The sequence below is a fragment of the Punica granatum genome, chromosome 4 (assembly GCF_007655135.1).
Source record: "Punica granatum isolate Tunisia-2019 chromosome 4, ASM765513v2, whole genome shotgun sequence".
Classification (NCBI taxonomy): Eukaryota; Viridiplantae; Streptophyta; class Magnoliopsida; order Myrtales; family Lythraceae; genus Punica; species Punica granatum.
Window position 1 is genome coordinate 25,718,538 of NC_045130.1, and position 20,524 is coordinate 25,739,061.

At 35.6% G+C, this 20,524-nt stretch overlaps 1 protein-coding gene across 6 annotated transcripts; it reads right to left on the reverse strand.

The window, feature by feature from the left end:
* Positions 1–8,425: 8,425 nt before the first annotated feature.
* On the reverse strand, positions 8,426–20,524 carry LOC116202866 (TMV resistance protein N). Of its 6 annotated transcripts, none has more exons than XM_031534502.1 (6): positions 19,853–20,515; positions 12,779–13,871; positions 12,205–12,483; positions 10,175–12,087; positions 9,901–9,985; positions 8,426–8,572 (listed from the first exon to the last, which is right to left on the reverse strand). In XM_031534502.1, exons 1-4 carry the CDS (start codon positions 20,392–20,394, stop codon positions 10,204–10,206), a joined length of 3,798 nt encoding a protein of 1,265 aa, XP_031390362.1. In that variant the 5' UTR covers positions 20,395–20,515; the 3' UTR covers positions 8,426–8,572; positions 9,901–9,985; positions 10,175–10,203. The 6 variants fall into 6 exon arrangements, with proteins under 6 accessions (XP_031390362.1, XP_031390360.1, XP_031390361.1 ...); XM_031534500.1 differs by having other exon boundaries at positions 9,901–10,060; positions 19,853–20,512; XM_031534501.1 differs by lacking the exon at positions 8,426–8,572 and adding an exon at positions 9,612–9,793.

The following is a 20,524-nucleotide window of genomic DNA, read 5'->3' on the forward strand; positions in this document are numbered from 1 at the left end:
GGTTGAATTATGTTGATTTCAAAATTTTCTTGGCTAACTATAACCTCAAAGTATGAAGCCGTTAGTGATTGTTAGTGAATGAACTTTGCTTGTGTAGTGTATGGATTCGGAAAACCCACTAGAAGGCACTTGGTATATTCACGATATAAGTCGATATAGTCTTATATATACCTTCCGTAGAATTTTTCGAAGTCTATCTAACAAATTTTGAAATATTAGGTTATGAAAATTTGACCTTAGCACCTAGTAAGATAGGTAGAATCAGTCCACACCATCATCCCCAAAAGGGAAACGGCAGAAAGGGTAAATATTTATTTGACAATTATTTAGATGAAACAGAGGAAGTATGTATTCCGAGCGTTCAAAAAAGACAACTCCAAATTTTTTTGTAACATAAATTTTAGCCCAAAAAAGATGAAAAAAAAAAAGAGGTAAATGGCAGGTAAGACATATGCGGTACCTAGTTAGGTACAAGGTGAAGTGATTAATGCGCAGTAAGTAACCGCCATATAATCTAACTAGGTGCTATCACATTGGGGCAGCAATATCACCGACATCGTTAATTGTTCCAAATAATATCGAAACACTTCCTAACACAAAGTATGAACTCAATTTGACAAACCATATAATTGCAGATTGAGCTTCACATTAATTAGTTTCAAGATATTTCTAAAACTACAATTATATAATTCGTGATATCTCAAATTAACAAACAATCGATGGCGATGCACAGGGAATACTGATAAGAACGAACATAATAGTACTCTGCAGCGCCATTATGAAGAGCCAAAAATGGGAAACAGCGCTGAAGACAAGAAATGCCTGAAAGTGGAAAATATTCCCAGCTCGGTCAACAACAGAAGAATCAGCGGACCACTGACCAGACAAGTCGACTACTACGCCCCACCACCACTGCCCACCCTCCGCTGGTAATGCATAGATGTATCATCCATATACATACGTGCATACAAACATCATACAGTACGCGCACACACAAACACACCCTTATATATGTATATGTATTTAAAATCTGAACCAAAACACCAAAACACAAACACACACTTATGTATGTATATGGATGTTTATCAGGTGTCGTACTGTCTGATAGCAAGGATCGAAAATTGATTGCTAGTGCTGAACTCGTTTAACTAACAATTGGACTCACCACCAAGTTAATTTGTGGATATATGTTCTATCCTTGTTTTTCTCCCTTTTCTCTGTGCGTGTGACTGTGTATGTATTGTTGACATATATTAGTGAAAGTTCATAATTCATCAAAACTAGGGGAGGAAGAAATAAAAATTTAACAAATTTTGAATCTATCACATGTAATTCTTGACACCTGAGATATTCATTCAGAATACTACTTAACTGCGCTTCGGATCTACTCTATGGAGTTTTGGTGCGCTTATTCATTGTTTTATTTATGGTATTAGTCGGGGTGTAGAATTTCGTTTATTGCTTGCACTGTTTGAGACGTCATTAGAGATTATCATTCCTTTTCTCGAAAGTGTTATTGATATTATTATTTGTTATTTATTATTGACTGCACTGAACTTCGTTAAACTCAGAGTCGTTCAGCTCAAAGAGCTGGATCGTGTCTAAAACTTGATGAGTTCCGAATTCTGAGAATGTTTTAGTAACCCCTTTTCCTTTTCCCCTCTTGTAAAAAGTACGATTTTCTGCATGTTATTACCTCTCAGGTTACTCAGATATGTGATGTGTATGTTTCCATTGCTTCCCCCCTTTTGTTCTCTTGACATGTATACTACCTTGATATCGATTAATGAAAGTTCATATATTATCAAAGAGGGAGGAAGGAAATCTGACAATTTCGAAACTGTGGAATGTATTCTTGAGACCTAATAATACATTAATCCGTAAATCTATATTGCACTTGAGATATATCTTATCGAACTGAGTTGGCTTTTCCTCACGGTTTCATTTATGGTAGCACTTGCTATGTAGAATTCGATCATTGTTTGTGCATATTAGACATTATAAATAGAAATTATCATTTCTTCTCTGTAAATTGTTTTTAATATTATTATTTATTTATTTGTAAAATTACAGGGACTGAGACGGGAAAATTGTCACTCTGCGAACCTGAAGAGACGAAAGAAGATTATTGGTGTTTTACACATTAGGCATGTCACATCTATCTATCCATCATATATATATATATATATATATATTATTTATTTATTTGTAAAATTACAGGGACTGAGACGGGAAAATTGTCACTCTGCGAACCTGAAGAGACGAAAGAAGATTATTGGTGTTTTACACATTAGGCATGTCACATCTATCTATCCATCATATATATATATATATATATATATATATATATATATATATATATATAAATAAGAACATTAGGAATACTTATCCAAGAAAACAATATTAGGATTATCATCATTATTATTAGGTCTTGTGGAGCATCAGAAGGGAAGAAAGTATTGGTTTCTTGTCCTTTTTATCTGTGAATTTTAATATGAAAATTTGTTTGTTCACGACTCGGGATTTAGCCGTTATGAGTTCTCTACCAATTATCCACACCCAAATCCCAATCCGAAAACAAACAAGTGGCCCGTGAGCCTACTTATTACTCTCGGCCAAATACAACTCAAAGATTGAGTTGCAATAGGAAAAGGTTCACTTGAATATGTGTACCCACAAATCCTTAAGTGTCTTCAGCCATCGTTGCCGAAGGTAGACAAATCTTCGCCTTGAACGCCATGAGCTCCAAGAACGGGAGTGACTTTGATGCATGGGGAATTGATTGAAGGAAAAAGTACGGGAATTGAAAGTGCGGTAAAAGAAGTGCGATGAATGTAAAAGTGCGAGGAAAAAGTAAAGTGGTAAGAAAATAACGATATGTAAATACGAAACGCGGGCAATGAAAAGATGAGTAAACGGTACTATTGATGTTTGCTTGGGGACTCCAATAACGAACTAGAAGACACATCTTTATAGGCATTACAATAAAAACCTAATAAATCTCTCTAAATGGGTACGCTTATAATTACGATATTGCGATAATATCAAACTAAGAAATTAACTCCTAACCTACCTAGAAATAAAAAAAAACAAAATATATCAGAGAGATATTTGACTTATTCAACTGTCTAAAATCGAAGATATCACGAGATAACACGAAAATATTGCTTCCTTGATCTCCAAGATTAAAATCTCAGCTGCCACAAATATTTCTTCTCCACTTCTGTTGAATAAGTACAAGCCCAAGCACATATATATGTATATATGCATATAATTTCCAACATGGGCTCACCTTACTCGGCTTATTCAAATGGGCCTCGTTCTTATATGTCTTGGGCTTGTCTTCAATATATGGGCTTCAATGAGACCAGGCCTCTCCTCAATGCTCACGGCCAACCCCCTGAAACTCGGACCAGTACATCCAAAAACTCAGGAAATCAACGAAATAATCAAATACATGTTACGCCTCGGCTATTTTCACATATTAGGAAAAATAGGTATAAATAGACTACTATCAGCATATTTTATCTATATATCTATTCATATTATTTCATCAACACTTTATTTTGTTTATTAATATATATATGAGATCGTACCTAATATTATACTGCAACTTGAATTCAATACTACAATCTAATGAAAATTTCAACATAATTTCCATACTCAGAGAATGCCTACAAAATAAAATGTAATTATATCCAAGAGGAAATAAATGCTTATCGTCCACGAATCGCATAACGCAAGAGCTCATGAAACAATTCATTGAATTGTCCGTTGCTGTAGCTTAATCGAATGTTTGATGCCTAGAAACAACATTCATGATTGTTGTACTCATAGAAGTCCGTCTTTTAAGGTCAAGTTAATTCAAAAAACTGACTGAAGCGTTCCCTAAACAATTGGCAAAAATAGGAAATTCCTTAGCCCAAGTGAGAGCGCACTCCTTTCTCTTGCCGATGATTTAAAAACTTGATTCATTAGACGGAACACTTCACAGTGAAATGGAGCATTAACACGCATCCTTCTTTCGGATGATGCTCTGTTAGCAGGAAAAAAGCCTTCAATCTTATATTTGAAGCAGAAGCTCTATGGGTCGATGTGTTTAAGGCAACTATTTCTCTTTGGGCTCTGAAGCTGATTGCTTTTCAACCTCGTTTCTCCTCTTCTGGTTCTTGTCTTTAAAAGGCCACTATAAAAGCTTTTGGAATCAGGTTTCGAGCAGTGCTTGAAGCACTGCAGGAGCTATCAAAAGAGCATGTAGACAAGGCTCTAAGGTGTGATCCACGGTGCCATTCAAGCCAATGACAATGATGAAGCCTCCCATGCTTTATGGACTCCGAAGAGAGACTCGCACTTGTGGAACAAGGCGCTGAATTGTTTCTTCGGGAAAGAGGAGGAACAAATTGATGCTCGATTGGTCAAGTGTTGTGAACTCATCGGGGAAGTGCAATGCAAGAAGCTGAAGGAAGAGAGCAAACCTACCAATGGCCTTGATCAGCTAAAGGGTCCTACTATGAGCGAAGAAGGTCAAGTGAAGAAATCGAAGTAGGAAAAGGATTTTTTGTACTAAATGCCTTCTTTTTCTAATTTCTAATTTTAGAGAGTGGGCTTCAAGGTCTTAGGAAGAGCCATACCACGCGGCTCACATACGGTTCGTGCATTCAGTTCCTTTTTTTTTTTTCCCTCGGGAAAGGATGTGAACAAATCATTTCTTGTTTCCAGACCGCAATAGTCCTTTCCTTTTTTCGGGTATCACCACGAGGCTTAATCCCCAGCCAAAAAGAAAGGCCACCAAAAGTAACCACCACCCTGGGGCCTAACCCATTTTAAAGCAGTTCAATTCAAAAGGCCCTGGCCAATTCCATGCCAGCAGCTGCGTTAAGACGGGAGACCGGAGCAAGTGTTCTTCGGAATGATTGGGCGTAAAGGGCACGTAGGTGGTGAATCGGGTTGAAAAGTTAAAGTCGCCAAAAAACTGGCAAAGATGCAATCAGATGTATTTGATTTCTAATTGATCTCTCTTTCCTTCTGTTCAACTTCAATATCTTCTCGTTCGATCAGCAGCATCTCATGCCTTCAGCAGTTTCAGGGTCATCAGGAAAATCTTGAACCCGAAGCTGCTCATTCCGAGACCGGAGTCAAATTCTCTGAATCGATCCATAGCAATGAAAGAGTTGATGGGAAGGTTGAGTCTCTGCTTAGGAATGTCAGGGCGAATTGGAGTGAGATGGCTTCTCTCGTTGACAAGACGAAGGACAGTCAAGAATAGGCAAGATTAAGCAAAAAGGAGAAATGGAGTGTAGTGCAGTGGCTAACACCCTCGCCTGGTAACCTAGAGGTTTCGGATTCGATTATCATCAGTAGGACTACTTATGCCCCTTTATTTAGATTTCCTTTCAATTTCTTTAGACTAGGCCATAAGCCTCCTATTATAACCGAAAAAAAAAGATTAAGCAAACCGAATAAAAACTACTCTAAAACTGTCAAAGAACACGAAAATTTCAAATTTTTCGGGAGGACAACCAAGGGTGTCCTGCTTCTGAAGTCAGTGCTCCAATCAATCATGAGGTAAGGGCAAGAATCGACACTCGGGTGGACAGGTGCTTGGTCTTCCTTCAGGTCATAGGCCCCAGACCAGACAGAGACTGCAAAGAGCTTCTTAGAAAAGCAGAAGAAAGAGGCTAAATGAGAATGGAGAGCAAGAGAGAGGAAAACTCGATGTGAAGAGCTCTAATGACAGTTTAATGGGGTCCCTGGTGGTGGCCTATACTGGCAGATCAGTGGAAGCCTTGAGTAGTATCATTTTTTACTATTGATGGCAACTTGACCAAATTTACTAATCGACATGTAGCTGAAGAAGATAGGAAGGCCGTGGATGAAACTAGGGATGTAGCGGAGATCCAGATGGAGGATAGGAGTTCGTAGAAAAGCTTAGGGCATGGTTTGAGCCACCAAGATCCAGGTAAGGTTTTGCTCATGCTAGTCAAGCTCTTCCTTTTTACTGTCCACGAACAAGAAGGAAGCAGTGTTAAAGCTCCGAGCATTAAATGAGAAGAATTCAAGAACATGGAGACTTCTAGTCCTCAAGAAGAAACATCTCGATCATCTGAGATGACAGATGAGGACAAGAAGTTATCTGAGATCGTCTTGATTGCTCAATTGGATGGTTTTATGAATTGCATGGGTCATTTTGAATCTTGGGTACTGGCAGATAAGGCAGTTCAATCACCCGAGAGCAATTTGAAAGCTATGTGTGCGCACCCGAATTTCGTCTCGTCGGGGCACGTACGCGCTCGCCTAAATGCAACGCGGCTTGGGAGTGTCCACCTTCCCGGGGACGCGCGACGGATGCACGTGAGAAGGAGTTGCCACTTGCCATTTTACGACCTGAAAGTCGAGGGCCGGCAAGTTACCCAAGTCTAGGGGCACGGGGTACACCTAAAATACTAAGGCAATGGTCTGTACGGAACCGAAAATTCCGAATTCGGGGGTTTTATTACGTGTGAACTTATATCTCACACGCCCTTTCGGTACTCTAGCTTGTCTAGGCTTGTCATTTTAATTTAATTACCGCTTAATTAAGTTCCACTCATTTTATGCGTTTTGACACCGTAAATTCGAAGAAACACTCTGACCGTCCACTCTCCGACCGGGATTTTACATGAATATATGTATAATATAAAACCTTACATTGTTCTCTCCAATAAATAAATAAAAAATAAAAAGCTACAATGACTAAATCCCTGTCGGTTCGCATTCAGCCATGATTTCACTCATACTCACCGTATAGTTTTGGAAAATTAACCAAAAATTAAATTAAATGCGCACTCGGTGTATGGGGGCATTGGACCCCGTGATCGTGTCCTAAAGGATCGGGCTCGATATGCATAACAAATAATTGTAAAAACGTAACAAGCAAACTCAAATAAACAAACAACGGAGTTTTGTTATCGTCGAATTTACGTGAATTAATTGATTATTAACCGAGGTATATTGACATACAAATCCTACCTTAAACAAACAAAGGGATGATGGATAGGGTATGTGGCATTCGGCATTATTTTAAATTTTTAACGGACCCGACAGACGTGATGTCCATAGTCAAGTCTCGAATGTGTGGGTTGTTTTTAGATTATTCTGTATCGCGACAATATGGCTTTTACAGATTAAAAGTATTTTCACCTAAAACCCAAAAACCTAACCCTCTATTTGACTACTGCCCATGTTTGATTTAAGCCGAATTTGAAATTAATCCGTTTTTCCATGTTTCAACCCGCTCTAAATACAAACCTACGCTAAGATTAAGGCAGAACAAGAATCGGTAATCATGCCCTTGAATCGGTAAATATGTGTGTGCATGAAAATCAAGATTACGTTGTACGTATCTCGGTGCTTTTGAAATTGTGAATTTTGAAAAGGGCATGACTAACAGTTCTTGAACTGTCGATGCGATTACAAATTATTAATCAATTCGTGCGATCCAATTAAAGAAATCAAGTGATTTCATTTAGCCAAATTTAACGTCCCGATAATCCCATATGTAGAATTTTAGGTTAATTAAAAACTTGCCGAATGCTTTAGTCTACGGATTTCGAGCCGTCGAGATAGCCATTAGTTGACCGCCCGATAAACTCTAATTTCCGACATGGTCACATAATTACAAAAATGAAATATTTAAATGGGGCACATACATTGTCGGTGGGTGATCCAAGTAGAAAAGGGTCGGATATTTTTAGAAAATGTCCAGGGGACTGAATTGAATGATTTTAAAAGAGCAGGGACTGATTTGAAATTTTTGAAAAAAATTGGGGACTGATTTGAAAATTCTAAAAAATTGGGGACTGATCTGAAAATTCTTAAAAATGGGGACTGTTTAAAAAAAATTACTGAAAATGTCCTAAGACTTATTTGAAATGAATTTGAAAATCTAGACTGATCTGAAAACAAAAAAAAGGCCCCAGGACTAAACTGAAACAACTTGGAAAGTTCTTTAGGATGCTTGAAAAATTCTGGGAATTTCAGGACTGATTGAAAAATAATAAAATGACTGGGACTTTATTGAAAAGAATTTTTGAAATTTGGAGCAGATCTGAAAAGGGTGAAAAATGGTCCCGGGACTAAACTGAAACAATTTTAAAAGTTCTTTGGGATTCTTGGAAAAATTCTGAAAAATCCAAGGACTGATTGGAAAATAATAAAATGACCAGGACTTGATTGAAAATAATTTTGAAATTCGGGGCAGATCTCAAAAAAATAAAATACGTCCTCTGGACTGAAATGTGACAAAACAGAAAGTTCGTAAAATTGAGTTCGGGACAAATCCAATCACCCACGCGACCCAAGAATACTCATTTCACATTATATCCATCAAGCAAGCAAGAATATTCAGGAAAGGAATCCTAATCATGCCACTAAGTCGAGAATTTACCTATTCCGGAAAGTTGAGGGACTTCTCTGTAAAATAAAAAAATCGCCGGACGAATCGGGTCGGATCGGACCGGCCGGCCCAAAGGAGAAACCGCCCGGAAGAGAAGCTGGGCCGGACTGGAACTCGTTGGGCCTGAATGGGCCGAGCCTGCAAAGAAAGAGAAATGGGCCGAGGCCCGTTAGCCGAAGGGTGGCCGAGATCGGGGGGAGTGGCGGCGACGAGGCTGGGGGCGGCGGTTCTCGCCCCTGGACGCCGCGACGACGGCCGGAATGGACGCGGGAGATAGTTCTGGGCACCGCCGATGTTTCGCCATGGTCGATTGGGACCTTACCGGCGCTTAATCAGTCGGAATCGGGGGAGTTATCGCGATTTTCCAGCGACGGTTCCCGAAATTAATCGATCTCCTAATCGAGCAAATCGAGAGCAAAATTTCCGTTTCTTTTTTCTGGGTTCTGTTCCTCCTCTCCCGAATCAACTTTCTGTCCATTTAATTTCAATTCCATCCCCTTTTCCGTTAAGATTTCGGCCGATTTGGCGGAAATCGCGATTTGGGGCTTCCTGGGCCGGTGGGGATCGCGGGCAGCCGGCGAGCGCTGCCCGGCCCTGCCCGACCTGCCCGGCTTGCCCGGCCTGCCCGAATCTTTTTTTTTTTTTAAATTTGGCCGGCTGGGTCACAGGCAGCCGGCAGCGCTGCCCGGCCTGCACAAGAATTTTTTTTTCTTTTTAACTTATTTATTTATTTATATTTATTTATTTATTTATTCATTTTTTTTAAGGAAAAGGTAATAAATTGGAAAAATGACGATTTTGCCCTCGGGAGCCGATGGACCGAAATGGGGTGCTAAAACTATGGATAGTAAAGTGCAGGGCATTGAGTCGAATATGGAAGTTCTTAGAAGTGGATGCAACTATGATGATTTTACTCTCATTTTAGTTGGAATTGCTAATGTGTACTATCATCTGTGAGCTAGGTCTCCAGGACAGTGGCGTAGAAAGCTTCGATAGAGTGTACTTCTAAATGTTTTAGCTGAAAAACAAATAGTGCTTTGATAATGAAAGTCTTAGTGTGAGGTCTAGATGGTAACTCCTGCACTATATACTACGTATTGCAGCTCTAGAGGTACGTTTGCCTTGTCAAACCAGTCGATATATGCGCATTTAACTAGCTAAAGTAGTGAACTAGATATGGTAGTGAGCATCTCGACATATTATATTTCAAGGAATTAGTTATTTAACTTATTAAAGGTCCCAAATGCTTTTAAATACAAATCATGGCAATCGCGTCTTTAAAGCTAGCTTATGAGCTCCTCATACAGTGATAAATCGCTAGCTTATCCCTACGAGGCCATCAGAACAGTTTCCAAGAATCTGAAAAGAATGAATCAAACATATAACTAATAAATTAATTAGTGCATCAAGGAACGCAAAAATGCAGGAAAACCATTGGAGATATCTCAGGAAAGGCTAAAACGTACCTTAGCATAGATTGGGATAAACTCGTGAGAGCAACTCATCAGTTCAGGAAATACAATCTTGTTCGCACATGGTTGAGGAGAATGGCTGAGTTACAGACAATGAACTGCTATGTCAGTAGCCTTCAAATATCCCAAGTTCATTATCTTCAATCTCTTCATACTGAGAACAGAGCCCACAACCTCTATAAATAGGTAATAAAAGACACGACAAGAGTAGCAATTTAAGGGAGAAGAAAGAACGTGAAATATACATATCTTGAAATGGCAGTCTTACCAGCTACACAAGAAGATGACTCCCCGAACCTAAGTTATTTTGGGATTCCTACTGCAGTGTATTTCCCGTACTCTCAAAGATAAGTTGTTGAGGCCTTCTATCAGACTGAGGTTATCACAATCATAAATTTCGAGCTCCTCTAGCTTTATTAGCATTGAAAAGTTGCTTAACTTTTTTAAGGAAAAGCAACCGGTTACGCATAAAGTCTCCAGGGATTTTAACTCTCCCAGACCGGGTATTTCAGTCAATTGCGGATAACTCGATATATTCAGGTGTTTAAGATTTCGGAGGCCTGACCAGTCAGATATAGTCCCGAGCGATCCACAATTATATATCCTTAATTCTTCCAATGATAGGAGTTCCCCTAGACCGCATATCTCAGTAAGTTTCTCACAGTCTGACATGATTAAACCTTTAAGATTTTGCAACTCTGACAGCTTAGGCATGGTCTCGAGAGAATTACAGTTTTCTATCCACAATTTTTCCAAGCTCTTTGGCAGTTTGATATCTTCCAGAGTTCTGAAGTTGCCGCAGGATGCTATCGAGAAAAAAGCCAATGAATGTAACTCTTGAATTCCAAGGCTTTGTAATCCATCTTGTACTGACCAGTTCACAAACTCCAGCCACACCAAATTCTTCAAGTGGACGAGACAGGGTAATTTGGTCTCGACGTCAACGTATTCAAGGCGTAGATGCGATAGGGTTGGTGGAAGCTGCGGAACCTGGTAATCAACACCCCAACACGCTATAACTAATACCTTAAGATGAGTGAAGCTACTGAAATTTGTCGGTATACTGGTGAGATTTGAGAGATTCAAATGCAGCGTTAACAGTTTGGTTAATTTTTCGATCCCTTCCAGGTTTGAATTCTCTAAGTTGCTTCGAGTGTGGATGTCACTACGGTCAGATAACCTCAATGAATTCAGCCTCTCTAGCTTTGAGAAATCAGGCAGTTTTCGCAACGACAAAGAAGCCACATTCAGTGTAGTTAGACTTTGGGGAAGCTTCGGTAGTTTGCTGAGTTTGTGACAACCTTCCAAACGAAGTGTTTGTAATGAAGAAACCTTACTTAACGAAGGAACTTTGCTGATGGCGTCACAACCTGAAAAGTCGAGGATTCTCAAACGAGGCAACTTTTTAATATTCCTCGGAACTTTTTCCATCGAATGGCACTCACTAGCATGCAATTCTTCAAGTTTCACCATTCTCCCAATTGTCTTGGGTAACTTTTTGATCTTGGAATGCGTAACTCCTAGCACCTTCAGTTCTCTTAACTGTCCAATTGATTCAGGTAAGTCGGTTATTTTGGTCCACGATAAATCCAACTCAGTCAATGACTTCAAATCTCCGATTGACTCTGGAAGCTCTATTAGCTCTTTGCAGCGATTTAGGTGCAGGAACTGAAGCATCGCTAATCCTTCAATGGAATTGGGCAATCTTTCGATATCTGTCTCTGAAAGATCCAACTCCACTAATGAATCCAAACTCCCAACAGATCCAGGAAGTTCGTTTATGCCAGTACACTTGGATAAGGCTAGCCGCTTGAGCTTCCCCAATCTGCCAATAGAGCGTGGAAGTTCGTGAATTTGTACTCCAACTATTTCAAGGATCGTAAGAGATATTAAATCCCCGATTAGTTCCGGTATGCTGAAATTCCCACCTTTCCCCTTCATGATAATCACTTCAAGAGCATCTAAAGAACACAACTCTTCTGGAAAACTACCGAGAGCATGGCACCCCTTCATATTCAAAAACTTGAGGCACTTTAAACTGCCTATAGAGCCATCAATTTCAATTAACTTTTCACAATCTTCGAGAATCAATCTCTCTAAAGTCCTGTATTTTGAGATGTCAGGTATTCGAGTTAATTCTTTGCACCCTGTGAGATCAAGAACTTTTAGCTCATCTCCCACCTGCATGTAAAAACACATCGGTAGTACATGTTAACTCACGGAGGAGAGACCCCTCTAAGAACAAGTAAAATTCTAATAATCATAATATGTAAATATTACATGCATGACTTAATATACCTTTATCTTGCTCCATCCTTCCCAGTTTTCACTGATGTTACTCCTCGAGAGTTCAAGAATGACTAGGCTCTCAAGATTCAAACTGGTCGCCGCATAGTCTGATGGACAAACATACCAAGAAAACCATATTAATTTCGAGAAGACATGCTTCAAGTCTCCCTGAAACTTAATCCCATGCCATTCCAGGAATCTCAAATTTCTTAGGCATTGCAATTCTTCATATCCAAAGAAAGATGAATCTTCAGATAGACAAAGTGCCTGAACTTTTCTTGTTCCCTGCTAATCATTAAGACCAAGAGCAAGGTCGGTCAATTACTTTGTAAGAAAATTCATATTCAGCATTGTATCTACATGGCTTGAATCACGTAACGCATCGTTAAACCGCCAACATAAACTATGCAGATTCAGTTAAAACAATTTCATAAATTTGCACCTTATTGATTTGAGGTCAATTAAAAGTTAAATGCATGCATCTTAAAGGGGAAAAAAAGGCTTAAAAAAAGACTAAGCAACTAAATGGCCATGCATTCTAGTGTAAATAAGATAAGATATTCCATTTTCATAGCCACTTTACCTCTCTTCTCTTCAGCATAGCAATGGCTTCCTTGTGCTCCCACAATCTACTACGCTTTCCAAAATCGATGAAATTCTCCAAACAAACTATTTCTCTTCCAAGATCTCGAAGTTGATCATGCATCCAGAATGTCTCATGATCTATGATCTTTATCAATGACATGGAAACAAGATCATCGATAGCTGATTCTGGATGAAACTTGCAAGCCTCCCACATGTACATCGCATTTGTCTTGTCCTTGTTATTGAAAAAACATGCAATATCAAGAAATACTTGTTGTGCCCGATATTCTAATGAGTCATAACTTAGTCTCAGCTTCTTTTGGACATTCTTGTGAGGTATTCTTGCCAATGTTCTAATGTTTTCTTTCCACTCATCTTTTTGTTTCCCATGAAGATGTGAACCTATAATCTCAAGAGCCAGAGGAAGCTTTCCAACGACAGAGATAACTTCCTTTGAAAGATCGAGATAATCGGTGGGAGGGAAGTCTTCCTTAAACGCTTGCTTACTAAAAAGTTGGAGAGCCTGGTAGTAATTCATTTCCATCATTTCAAACTGCATAATTTTGCGCGATGGATCTCGTTCAATTGTGCTCTTATCTCTTGTCGTAATAATGATCCTACTTCCTGAGCCAAACCAACTAGAATTGTCAGCTAGTCTATCAATCTGCTCCGTATGATCCACATCATCAAGAACGAGAAGAACTTTTTTGGTCCGAAGCATCTCTCTAATCTTCTTAACACCATCCTCATTGTCAGAAACGCTTGGAAACTTACAAAGAAGATCAACAAGTAATTTTGTTTGCAATTTCGTAGGTTCACCTTTTGATAACTCTCGAATATCATTGATGAAGCTGCAATATTCAAAGCGACATGAGAGTTCATTGAAGACCAACTTTGCAAGAGTTGTCTTACCAATACCTCCCATCCCATGGATTCCAACAAACCGTACATCTGGAGAGTCCACATTCAATAACTTCATTACAGCTTCGACTTGGTCAGTCATTGAAACCAATTGGCCAGTAATAATTTTCTCTTTTGCCTTCAATCTCGTCAAAACCTCCGACGTAATTGCGATACAAAACTCTCCAAACCTATTATAAAAATTGAAATGTCATTTAAAAACGAAAAAGTCATGATAGGAAATCTAAAATCTCCGAGTCTATCGAAATGGGAAATCAAATAAACATCTAACCACCCGTTTGGTTTTATAGTTATTTTTTAACTCTACTCTACTTATCTTCAATTCAACAACACAATTATTATTTTTCTCTTTTTCTTCAATTTTTTTACCATTCAATTCAATTTTTAATACTAAATTATCTCAACTATTTATTACTTTTTTCACAATTCAATACACAATCATTACTTTCTTTCAACTATTCATTATTTTTTCACATTTTTTCTCATAATTCAACAACACAATCATTACAACCTAATTATATATATATATATAGTTAGATAAACTCAACTCAACTCTCAACTCTAATACCAAAACCAACATCGATTATAGGTATTTAATTTCGGCATCCCGATATCGTGCAATAGGAGGTCACGATTTGTGTGGCAATATTTTGTGGCATTAGCAGTTTCACAAGTGTAAGAGTCTCTTAGTAATAGACTCTTCATATTCTTGCATTAAGTTCTTAAACCCCAAAAGTAATTTAAAAAAATTTAAATAAAACAAAAGGTGAGCATATGTTTATTGATGTTGTAGTCCTAGAGACATAGCTAATTGTGCCATTGTCTCGTGTTTGAAACTCTTTATTCAAATTTTCTCATTTTATTATTCTTTTACTTTTTTATATTTTTTTTCTTTTTTTCTTTTTTCCTTTTATTTGTTGTATGTTAGATTCATCTTTTCTTCTCTCTTCCTATTTTTTATTATCAATACCTTCTCTCTTTCTTTTGTTTTCATTTTCACATGAGCCATCATTATGGATGAAACTACCAAACTGAATATTATCATTAGGTAATTTGTTGAATCTTAAATAACTTTCATAATAGGAATATATAGAATTATATAAAAATAGGTAAATGTCCATTTTGTTGTTAAATTCAACATATTTTATTTTTTTCTTTTCAGTATCGTGTTAAATTTAAGTATTAAAATCACTTTTTCCTATATGAGGAGTACTTGAATTTTGTATATCTAAATCGATAAATGACTATATGCAATTTTCTTCATAATTTTTTAATGGTAAAGTTCCTATGATATAGTAAAATTAGTCTCAAGTTAATTTATGAGAGAACCACGTGATATTATAACGACTTTTTTATTTTCTTAATCCAAAAGATTTGAAAATATTATCATATTTTTCTCCTACCTTGAACAAATTAATTGTTTAAATAATTGGTTAGTTGTTCGATCCTCCTCATTTTAACACCACCTCATTATTGATACTTTTATTCTCATATTTTTCTCTAAAAATGTTTCAACAGTTTAAAAAAAAACTTTGACTCGGTAACATATTATTCTTTTTTAATAATTTGATAGCACTAAGCCAACACAATCTTAAATGTTTAACTTTCTTCAATTATTTTAAGTTACTTACATTTAGAAATGTTTCTAATGAAATGATTGCCATATAATATACAATAATAAAATTAAACTTTCATGAAAAAGAATAATTTAACACAAACACACATTCCAAGAACTATTTGTAACTTTTCAGGACTCGAGATTTTTGCAAGTTAATATGCGTCATAATATCGGATGTATGTATTTAATTTCATGAATTCACTTCAAACGTTTTCTCATGCATTGAATATATCGTTTGAGGTTTGATTTCAAGCCTTCTTTTTCTTCTTTTTTTTTGAATTACGGGGCCGAAGATTTCAACTAAATTTATATGTAAGTAAACTAATAAACCACATATGAGGAGAGGCCTCTGTTTGTTAAACAAGAGCCCTCCACCTAGGAATTTCAAGCATTTCCCTAATTTCTCATTGATTGTCCATTTGAGTTTCGTAGATCAACGAATAACCCATGTTGTTACATTTTCTAACTAGCTTCTTTACCCTTACGATGCACGGATTATTGTTTAGAATGGTTATTTTTAGATGGATTTTTAAAATTTTAGACATCACAATTGAATTTTTAATTGAATTATATATATATATATATATATAAATTGAAAGCATTCAAATATTAGTGCATACAATAACAAATTCAGAATAATTGAAAATGAGTTATAATACCAAATATGGATGAAGAAAATGATATTACTTAGAAAACATATTACATTTTCCTAAATATGATATTCTAAAAAATTGTAATAAATGACTTCCATGTATTTTGTAAAAATAGAAGTGCAAATCATCTTTTTAAATATTTTTTAAATAGATTTATCTATTATTACTATTTCAAAAGTGTTCAATATTTAATGTACTTACTGCATATAGTAGATTTTTATTTTAGTTACTAATTATGTTCAAAAATTTTTTATAGATATTTATTTTAATAAATTATATTTTTTATAAATAAAATTTGAGATTATATATTTTAAATCAAGAAGGTGCTCGTACAATAAAATTATTAAGTATTTAATGATTTATATGCATTAGCTAATTTAGTCTGTAAAAAAAAAAAGAAGTGCAAATCATCTATTTTTAATAATTTTTAAATAGATTTATCTATTATTACTATTTCAAAAGTGTTTAATATTTAACTTACTTATTGCATATAGTATATTTTTATTTTAGTTACTAATTATGTTGAAAAGTTTTTTTAGATATTTATTTTAATAAATTATTTTATAAATAAATTTTGAGATGATATATTTTATCAAGAATGTACTTGTATAATAAAATTATTAAGTATTTAATGATTTATATGTATTTACTAATTTTGTTCTAATTGTGTATACATTTAAATTTTTTTAGACATTTACCTTTATGAACTTATAGCGTATATAAAATTACTTTTCTAACCCTATTTATTATGGATATAAAAATTTATATATATATATTTGAATCCGTCTATCAGTCGCTTTTTCTTGCTCTTTGATATTCAGATTTTTCAACTCGATTCATGACTATCAGTCCAAGATCGAGGCTGACCTCTCCAACATCTACCCCTGAAATATATGTCTATATGTATGTGTATTACTTCGAAATATTCTAACATTTCTTGATATTTCATCTCCTCTATCATTATCCACTATAATTACTTATGGAATTCGTAAATTTAATTTACAAAGTTCCAACAAAAAGTAAAAGTATGCAAAGACCCACCCAAAGGTTATATGACTAGTTAAAGTATGATTAATAGACTCCATCACGAAGTAGGGGCATCTCCCTAGTCTTATCTAGTATGATGAAATTAATAAGTCTATATATTTATTTGAGGTGCCGTGTGTCATAATTAATAATTACAAATTTGCTTTTCTTTTATCTTACTAGATGGGAGGTTTGACCACATATGTGGTACGTTTATGATTAATTAGTTGAACATGATAATGTTTTTGGATTACCATAAAAAAAATTATAATGCAAAACACTTAATTGCTTCTAAATCCAATTTTATTTGCCCCAAATATATACTTTTAGAGGTAAAATACAACTTTTTCTGAATCTAATTCTCATTTTCCTTAAACTTAAGAAATTTTACATACATAGTAAGTAGATAAAATGTTAAAATTTTGATGGATTATTTTTACCTAAAATAAATAATTTATTAAACATGAATTAAAGGATATTCAAATTACTCTCAACATAAGTTGAAAATATATTTAATTTATTTATGGATGTGAATTACTTTATGCAGATTTTGAATTAAATAAATTAGTACATTAGCATTCTTTTTGTGTATTTTACTTCATCTATTGTGTTTATATATGATTTATCACACAATTTTTTTGATAACTTAACAATCTTCAACTTATCACTTGAAAATTAACAATATATATATATATATGCACAATGTTTGACTTAATATTATATGCATATTAATTATATTCTTAAATTTAAATAATTATATAAATAAATTTGTCACATATTTATTGAGTCTTGACAAAAATATTACATATAAATTAAATGCAATTCAATTCTAATATGCGTTGGTGGCGAAATGGAAAAGGCGTGAGACTGAAAATACTATACTAGAAGTCAATGGTTCAAGTCTAGATCAAGTCACAATTTAAAGATATGAGAGAGTAATAGTCAAATATAATTACCATCATTTTCTTTTGGAAAAACTTTATAGAGGCAATTCCAATTGTCCTAATTAATAAATTTAGTAACAAAATTTGTTGTTATATCTCCTTTTGGAGGCAAATTTAATTAACATTAAAAATACGAATTAGTGACTTTTATTAATTATTTCTAATTTGCCTCAAGTCACTATATAAAAATATTATAGATATAACAGTCAAATATAATTACCATCATTTTTTTTGAAAAAACTATAGACGAAATTACAATTGTCCTAAGTAATATAACATAATTTGTTGTTATATCTCTTTTGGAGACAAATTTAATTAACATGAAAAGTATGAATTAGTGACTTTTATTAATTGTTGTTAATTTGCCTCTATAGATCTGAAACGACACAGGTAAATGAAGCAATTTATTCTTTTGTCTCTAATACTTTTAGAAATAAATAAATGGCTTTTGAAAGCAAATATCATTGCTTCTAAAAGGAGTTTTTCTTGTAGTGTTATTTTTTTCATGTGAAATTTCTAAATTCTCACTGATAAGCAATACACTAATCTAAACCGTTTTCATTTGCTTGGTAGGAGTTAGTTCAAGCGTTGAAAGATCAGCTAGAGATAATTGACAAGCATCATTGAAAACAAAAATGCAAAAGCTATAAAACTTATCTGAGAGAGGAGAAAAGCTTCGATTGTGATAAATTATTAGTTTTTTCTTAATGATAAAATCCCATATCTATATGATATTTTGGGCGATGTTTTCTTAATATACATATATATATATATATATATATATATATATATTTGGTTATAAAGGAAGCTTATCGGTATAAGAAGTAATAGGCATGGAAGTTCAACCGGTGCAAATTAGCCTAGAATCCTCTTTGATTTCAGGTGACAACGTGTGTCACCACTCTACACACCATTTGTCAACATTTTCGTAATGTGATCTGCAACGTTAAACAGGTGAAACCTAAAATAACAATTTTGTTTGTTGCCATTAAAACATATTATTGAACACTTAGAAAATATCAGAGAAAGGCATATGACAAATAGAGCACGGTCATTGGAAAATACAATATTAGAAAATATAGCATGACCATTAGAAAATATTACAGAAATACATGACATTTGCACTCTTTCTTAAATATAGCACGACCTTTGAAAAATCAATTAATAACACTATATCAATTATTCTGTCAAACGGTAACCACTGTCATGGAGCTAACGATGTCACATGGGCACATTATTGGACGAGTGGACGCCAAGTAAAATAAAGGGGATTCAAATGAATCGGAGGATTTTTTTTTGGGAGGTTGGAATTGAAAATGCCCAATTTCGAGGCTCCTTATATTTCTGTGGTGGGGGCCCAATCGCAACCATAATCGCTAGCCCCTTCCCCCTTTCCTTCGATTTCACTCCTTTCTTTAAAAAAAAATCTTTCCTTTTTAAATTTTTAGAATTATTTTTAATTAAATAAAAATATGCGGGATTCACTCGTCCAATCATGGAGTGTCGCATGGTTCCGTTAGCTTTTACTATTATATTTAACAGAATAATCGACGTCGTGCTAAAATCGCAATTAAACTAGAAAGTCGTGACTTTCTATGCTATTTTTTAAGGAATATGTTATATTTGGAAAAAAAATTACAAATGTCGTGTTTTTCTTTATTATTTTTCGAAGGTCGTACTATATTTAGAAAAAAGTATAAAAATAATACATTTTTGTACTAGATTCTAAAAGTCGTGTTCTATTTAAGAAAACATACGAAGGTCCTGCCTTTTTAAGTAATTAACTCTATTTTTCACTACTGATCGGTTTTGATAATATGCATATACAGAATTAATCGGATAGTAGAAAGGAATAATTCTGAAGAAAATATAGCATTAAATAATAAAATTCTGAAAGGAAAAACTTTTACCCGTTTTGTCTTAATTCTCGTCCCGACCGAGTTCCAACTTCCAAAAGGGCCTTTTTCCAGTGTTCAACTTCTTCAGACTCAGTTTCCGCACCCTTTGTTTCCTTGTTCTCAGAACTCAGATCTTCCGTCTGCCGCTGCATTATCTTTTGGTAAGCCGTCGATGCATGCGCCTCGAGGGCATCGGCATATAAGCTTGTCTTGAGCTTGACATCGTTCGGTGTTACGTCGTAGAAGATCGGTATGATTGTCTTCTTGAGCTCCACCATTCTTCTGAGCTCGCGCAAGCACCACTTGCTGGACGCATATTCTTTGGAGAAGATGGGCATGCCTATCACTGAACAGTCGATCGCATCCAAGATCTTCTCAATCTTTGCTCCAAGAGGCTGGTCCGTGTCGTCCCTGAAGACGCGGATCCCAGCACTCGTCAGGAAATGATATAGGCAGTCGGTGAAGCCTCGACGAGTATCTGGTCCTCTAAAACTCAAGAACACCTGATAGTCTGCCCCGGATTCTCCACCAGAAGTGGCTGTATCCCTCTCCATGATTTCAACCGGATTGAGATTGGCCACACGGTAGATCCAGCTTTTTCCAAAGCTTTCCTAATTTCTATACATATATGCTTGGGATTCAGACAAAGTGATAATTCATCCCCCCAGGCTGAGCGGGTCCCAC